This window comes from Cetorhinus maximus, chromosome 31 (genome assembly GCF_964194155.1).
Source record: "Cetorhinus maximus chromosome 31, sCetMax3.hap1.1, whole genome shotgun sequence".
NCBI lineage: Eukaryota > Metazoa > Chordata > Chondrichthyes > Lamniformes > Cetorhinidae > Cetorhinus > Cetorhinus maximus.
Genome location: NC_135909.1, coordinates 15,017,856 through 15,024,458, shown reverse-complemented (window position 1 = coordinate 15,024,458; position 6,603 = coordinate 15,017,856). Strand labels below are relative to the sequence as shown.

Below are 6,603 nucleotides of genomic sequence, written 5' to 3'. Positions count from 1 at the left end.
CTGTTGTGGAACTGTGCTCTCTGCTGTGTAACTGTGCCCTCTGTCATGTAACTGCGCTCTTTGATGTGTAACTGCGCCCCTATTGTGTAACTGTGGCCCCTGTTGTTTAACTGTGCTCTCTGTTGTGTAATTGTGTTCTCTGTCATGTTACTTTGTTCTCTGTTGAGTAACATTCCTTTCTGTTATGTAACAGTGCCCCCTGCCCACTGCCCCCTGCTCCAGGGAGCAGACTCGGAGTGAGGAGCACCAGAGCGGTGACCTCGGGGTACAGAGTAACTGAAGCCAAAACTGAAAAAGTGTTGTCACAGGAAAGCTGCGACCTGATTGTTTGGTAGGAAATCTGCACCAAATTTGAAAAAAAAACTGCAATGCTAATTAATAAATTAATTAACTAATTCGAGATGGCTGGGCAGGTGATGTGCTGTAGCTGTATGATGTGGGAGCTGGCAGATCCCATTGCGAGCCGCAGTGAGCACATCTGCAGCAAGTGTTGGTTGCTCGAGGAACTCCGGCTCAGAATTGATGAGCTGGAGTCGGGGCTCCAGATGGGAGGGGGAGAGTTACCTGGACGCTTTGTTTCAGGAGGCGGTCACACCCGCTATATTAAGTACCTCAAATTCGGTCAGTGTCATGGTCAGCAGGGTGTGACTTGCAAGTGAGGTAGGTAGAGGGATCCTGTGTTCAGGAACAGAGGAGACTCAGCTCTTGACCTTGTCCATTAGGTACGAGTTACTTGCTCCCTGTGTGGATGAGGAACAGGGCTGTAGGGAGGATGAGGCAGCTGACCACGGCCGTTCAAGTGGGGGGAGCAAAAAGACAAGTGGTAGTTGTAGGGGATTCTATAATTAGGGGAATTGATAGCATCCTTTGTAAGCAGGATTGAGAGTCCCGCATGGTATGTTGCCTGCCCGGTGCCAGGGTGAGGGACATCTCTGACCGGCTTGAAAGGATATTGGAGATGGAATAGGAGGATCCAGTTGTTGTGGTCCACGTCGGGACAAATAACATAGGTAAGACTTGGAAAGAGGACCTGTTTTGGGATTATCAGGAACTAGGAACTAAATTAAAGAACAGGTTCTCAAGGGTTATAATCTCCGGATTACTACCCAAGCCACGTGCAAATTGGCATAGGGGCACGAGAATAAGGGAAGTAAACACGTGGCTAAAGGAGTGGTGCGGGAAAGTGGGGTTCCATTTCGTGGGGCACTGGCATCAGTATTGGAACATGAGGGATCTGTACCATTGGGACGCTCTCCACCTGAACCGATCTGCGACCAATGTTCTAGCGAAAAGGGTAAATAGGGTGGTCAACAGGACTTTATTCTAGAAAGTGGGGGAGAAGGGAAGGGTAAAACTCCAAGAAGTCTGACTAATGGGAAACAAAGCAGCAGGTTAGCATATGGGGGATGGATTCAACTTCACGGAAAATTATGAAAAAACTGAAAAGAAAGCAAAGCCCAGGAGAGGCTATTAAAGTGTCCAGAACACAAAATAGAGCAGAGTGTTTGGAAAGGGTTAGGAATCTAACTTCAAGCACATCAGATAAAGGGACGACAATGAGAAGGGAGATGGGAAATACAGGACTGAAGGTGTTGTATGTGAATGCACGCAGTATACGAAATAAGGTAAATGAGCTTGTGGCGCAGTTTGAAATTGACAGGTATGATGTGGTGGGCATCACGGAGACATAGCTGCAAAGGGATCAGGACTGGGAGCTAAATATCCAAGGGTATACATCTTATCGAAAAGATAGGCAGGTTGGCAGACGGTGTGGGGTTGCTTTGTTAGTAAGAAATGAAATTAAATCGACAGCAAGAAACGACGTAGGGTCAGATGATGTAGAATCTGTGTGGGTAGAGTTGAGGAACCACAAAGGTTAAAAACAAATACGTAATGGGAGTTATGTACAGGCCTCCGAACAGTAGTCAGGATGTGGGGCACAAGATACACCAGGAGATAGAAAAGGCGTGTAAGAAAGGCAAGGTTACAGTGATCATGGGGGGTTTCAATATGCAGGTAGATTGGGAAAATCAGCTTGGTAGTGGATCCCAAGAAAAGGAATTTGTGGAATGTCTACGCGATCGCTTTTTGGAGCAGCTTCTGGTGGAGCCCACTAGGGAACAGGCAATTCTCGATTTAGTGATGTATGAGGCAGATTTGATAAGGGAGCTTAAGGTGAGGGAGGAAGTGACCATCATATGATAGAATTTACCCTGCAATTTGAGAGGAAAAAGCTGGAATCAGATATAACGGTATTACAGTTGAATAAAGGCAACTACAGAGGCATGAGGGAGGAGCTGGCCAGAATTGACTGGGAGATGAGCCTAGCAGGATAGACAGTGGAACAGCAATGGCAGGAGTTTCTGGGAGTAATTTGGGAGACACAGCAAAAATTAATCCCTAGGAAGAAGAAGCATACTAAAGGGAGGACGAGGCAACCATGGCTGACAAAGGAAGTCAGGCACAGCATAAAAGCTAAAGAGAAAGCATACAATGCGGCGAAGAGCAGTGGGAAGCCAGGGGTTTGGGAAGCCTACAAAGACCAACAGAGTACAAGTAAAAAAGAAATAAGGAGGGAGAAGATTAAATATGAGGTTAAACTAGACAGTAATATAAAAGAAGATTGCAAGAGTTTTTTTTAGATATATAAAGGGTAAGAGAGAGGCAAAAGTGGACATTGGGCCGCTGGAAAATGACGCTGGAGAAATAGTTGTGGGGAACAAAGAAATGGCAGAGGAACTGAATAGGTACTTTGCGTCAGTCTTCATGGTGGAACACACGAGTAACATCCTCAAAGTTAAAGAGAGTCCGGGGGCAGAGGAGAGTATGGTGGCTATTATCAAGGAGAAGGTGCTAGGAAAACTGAAAGGTCTGGAGGTGGATAAATCACCTGGACCAGATGGATTACACCCCAGAGTTCTGAAGGAGATAGCTGAAGAGATAGTGGGGACATTAGTTGTGATCTTTCAGGAATCTTTGGAGTCAGAGAGGTTTCCCAGAGGACTGGAAAATCGCTAATAAGAACTCCTTGCCATTCTGTCTCCCTCCTCCTAGGAGGCTGCTGTTTATTCCCTTCCCCCGGGACTGTGGTCTCTCCAATGGCGGCTCTTCCTGTCCCAGGTCGAACAGGGTAAGAGCAGCGCGCATGCGCTCTTCTGCTCACTGCATCCCCACCTCCCACCGGTCCTCACGCCCCACCCCAGTTAAGCTCTGGTGGGGGATTGGAATGACGCATGCGCAGAAATCTACAACATCGCATGAAACTATTTTGTTTGGAAATGTTCTCCAAGTCACTTTTATCCGAGATTCAGCAAAAGACCTGGAGCTTATGAGGAGGAAACGATGAGAACTGCGACTTGCCCCTGCAAGAAACTCATTCTGGGATCTTTCTTTGCAGGCTGTTTGGTGTTCAGGGGCCCGTTTTCACAAAGCAATCCTGCAGAATCACTGGAGGAAGCCGGGAATCGGGGTGTTTGCTGGGACCGTGAATGAGTTAATATCAGACAGGAACTCTCCAGATTCATTTAATCCAAGTGAAACACTCGCTGGGAGTAATATCCAACGGCCCTGAGCTGCAGGGAGTACAACAGGGAAGAGAGGGTTAAACATGGGCCATTGTTTCTCACTCATTGACACTGTCATCGAGTTATACAGTCACAGAGTCATGAAGACATTACTGCTCAGAAGGAGGTCATTCGGCCCATCCAGTCCATACTGACTGTCTGTAGAATAATCCAGTCATCCTATTCTACTGCTCTATCCCTGCGACTTTATTTCCCACAGGCGCCCACGCAATTTCCGTTTGAAATCTCCGTTTCCACAATGCCCATTGGGATCAAGATCCAGGTCATTACCCGGAGAGTAACAAAGTTCTAGCACACATTCCCCTGCACATCTTGTCTTAAATTTTAAATCCGTGTCCATTAATCCTTCTACCCTCAGCTCATGGGAACAGCTTTCCTTTGTTTACCTGATCTAAACCTATTATAATCTTGCACAACTCTCTCAGACCTCCCCTCAATTTCGTTTTCTTCAAGTAGAGCGGCTTCAGTTTCCCCAACCAACCTTGCAGCTATAACCCCTCATCCCTGGAACTATTCTAGTAAATCTCCTTTGCACTGTCTCAAAGACCCTCACATCCTTCCAAAAGTGTGGTGACCAGAAATGGACACAATACTCTAGTTGCAGCCTAAACAAAGCTTTATAAAGGTTAAACATAACGTTTCTGCTTTTATGCTCAGCATCTCTGTTGATGAAATCAAGGATCCCATCTGCTTTCCTAACTACTCTCTCAAAATCTCCTGTCACCTACAAAGATCTAAAGATTTTCGGGCCCTCTGACCCTGCACACTTTTTAGAACGGGAACATTAAGTTTATGCCTCCTCTCCCTATCTCTTCTGTCAAACCACAGCACTGTTCCTGAGTGTGGGATTAATAATGTGTCTCTGCGACAGTATTAGTGAGAACTGAGGTTGCAGCTTCTGCCTCTCCAGGAGAAATTTTATGGATGGAATCATAATTTACTGGGATTTCTGCAACTGATGGATATATTGTCTGGTCGCCTGAGTCTCACCGCCCTCACTCACTCTGTCTCTGTCTATCCCTCCAGCCCCTCTCTATTGAATTCCATATGAAGGAGAGGCACTGTTGTTTAGTGGCTGAGTGCACACAATCTGTATCTTCAAATGATCAAAAATAAGTCTGCTTGTGAACAAGACAATAATTTAAACCAGTTACGGGTTAACCCTGTGATTTGCTGCAGTCTCCTGAATCTGGGGAACAGACACTGTGAGCAGCTCCGTTCTCAGAGGGTTTAACAGTTACTGAGCTGGGAAACTACAACTAATCCCCGAGAATCCACAGCACAGGCCGAGAGGAGAGGAAAGCCTGTCCTGGGAGCTGTAAATCTGAGACACAGTTTGTCCTGTCAATGTGTAGATGTGAACATTGTATCAGCGAGAGTGTGTTAGAGGGGCGGGCGGGTTAGACTAATGTCGCTGTGTTTGTGTGTCCGGCCTCAGCGCCAGGTTTCCGAGTCCCTCTTGTGTAAAATCACAAGATTTCCATGTAATTGGATCGCGATGCTCCCCTGCTCAGCCCTGAAGAGAGAATTTAAGGCAAAGTTTTCGTTAATTTCAAGATTTCAGTGGAAACACAGAGAAGAAGTCAGAGCTCGGCTGAGAGGGCGCGATCAAAGCCGCAAAGAAACGGGTTTAAATCGAAATTGCTGCATTTAATTCGGATGGAACATTCTCGACAACAAACATTCGGATTTTGTTAACAGAAGGAAGCGAGTGTGGGAATCTGAAATGTCCAATTTGTACTGGAATTGGGGAGTTTATGAGGAGAGAGAAACACAGAGAGGCTGGAGGAGCCGGGAGCTGACAGCAGGTTGTCTCTGCCCCGTCCGCTCTCTGTGTTTAAGTTGCTCTGAGCCGCCACCACTGGTTTCATTTCTCATCCAGTTCTCACTGTCAGAGAGATTTTCCACACAGTCTCGGATATGACTGATACTGCAGCCGCCGAAACGGCTCCTCCAGCCGCTGCCGCTCAAGTCAAACCTCCCAAGAAGAAGAAGGCGGCTTCCCGATCGAAGGCAGCCGGTCCCAAGTTAGGCGAACAGATCCTCAAGATTGTGGCGGGTTGCAGCGATCGCAAGGGGATGTCCCTGGCCGCGATAAAGAAAGCTTTGTCTGGCAGCGGTGTCGATGTGGGGAAGCTCGGCTCCCAGATCAGGCTCAGTATCAGGAGGAAGGTGGAGAGCGGCTCCCTGGTGCAGGTAAAGGGACAGGGCGCCTCCGGCTCCTTCAAAATCCCTAAGAAGGAATCCCAGGGGAAAGTGCGAAAGAAGGAGAAGAAACCAACAGCCAAGAAATCTTTAGTGAAGAAACCAGCGGCCATGAAGGTGAAAACAAAGAAACCAGCAGCTAAGAAATCTCCAGCCAGGAAAGTAACAGCCAAGAAATCCCCAGCGAAGAAAGCAACAGTCAAGAAAACAAGCAGCAAGAAGGCGGCAACTCCAAAAAAGGCGGTGAAGAAAGCAGCGCTGAAGAAAAAATCTCCCGCCAAGAAGCTCACGGGTGGAAAGGCTTTAAAAAAAGTGGATAAATCGAAGGCCAAACCCAAAGTGAAAGCAGCAAAGGCTAAGAAAGCAGCGCCAGGAAAGAAATGAAACCAGCCGAGCAAATTGTAAACCTCTGAACCCAAAGGCTCTTCTCAGAGCCGCCCACGTCTCTCAGGAAAGAGCTGATCCCCGAATCAAATGTCCCTGTCCCGGCGCTGGGAGCAGGTTTCACACTGAAATGATTTATATTAACTTGAAAATTCCCGGTATCTCACTGACATGCACTATACCCATCCCCTCCCCCACTCTGCAATAAAACGGAGCGGTGTCCGTGCCCCATTGTAACTGGGGATTTGTTCAGCTGCTCTGTCAGTTTCTGCTCGTTTCCTTTTCACAGATTCAGGGTGAGAGTGTGTAAGACAGTTACCCGGGCGGAGAAACCCCACGTTACAACTCAAAGCCCAACACATGAGTTTGTCTAATTCAGCTGGAGTGAGGTGTCGATAAACTGCTCAACCCGCCTGGAGGGGAGGTGTGT

At 47.4% G+C, this 6,603-nt stretch overlaps 1 protein-coding gene across 1 annotated transcript; it reads left to right on the top strand.

Moving 5' to 3' along the window:
* The first annotated feature begins 5,504 nt into the window (after positions 1-5,504).
* LOC144670228 (histone H1.5-like) lies at positions 5,505-6,173 on the top strand. Its single transcript, XM_078532715.1, has one exon. It carries the CDS (start codon positions 5,505-5,507, stop codon positions 6,171-6,173), a length of 669 nt encoding a protein of 222 aa, XP_078388841.1.
* The last annotated feature ends 430 nt before the right edge of the window (positions 6,174-6,603 follow it).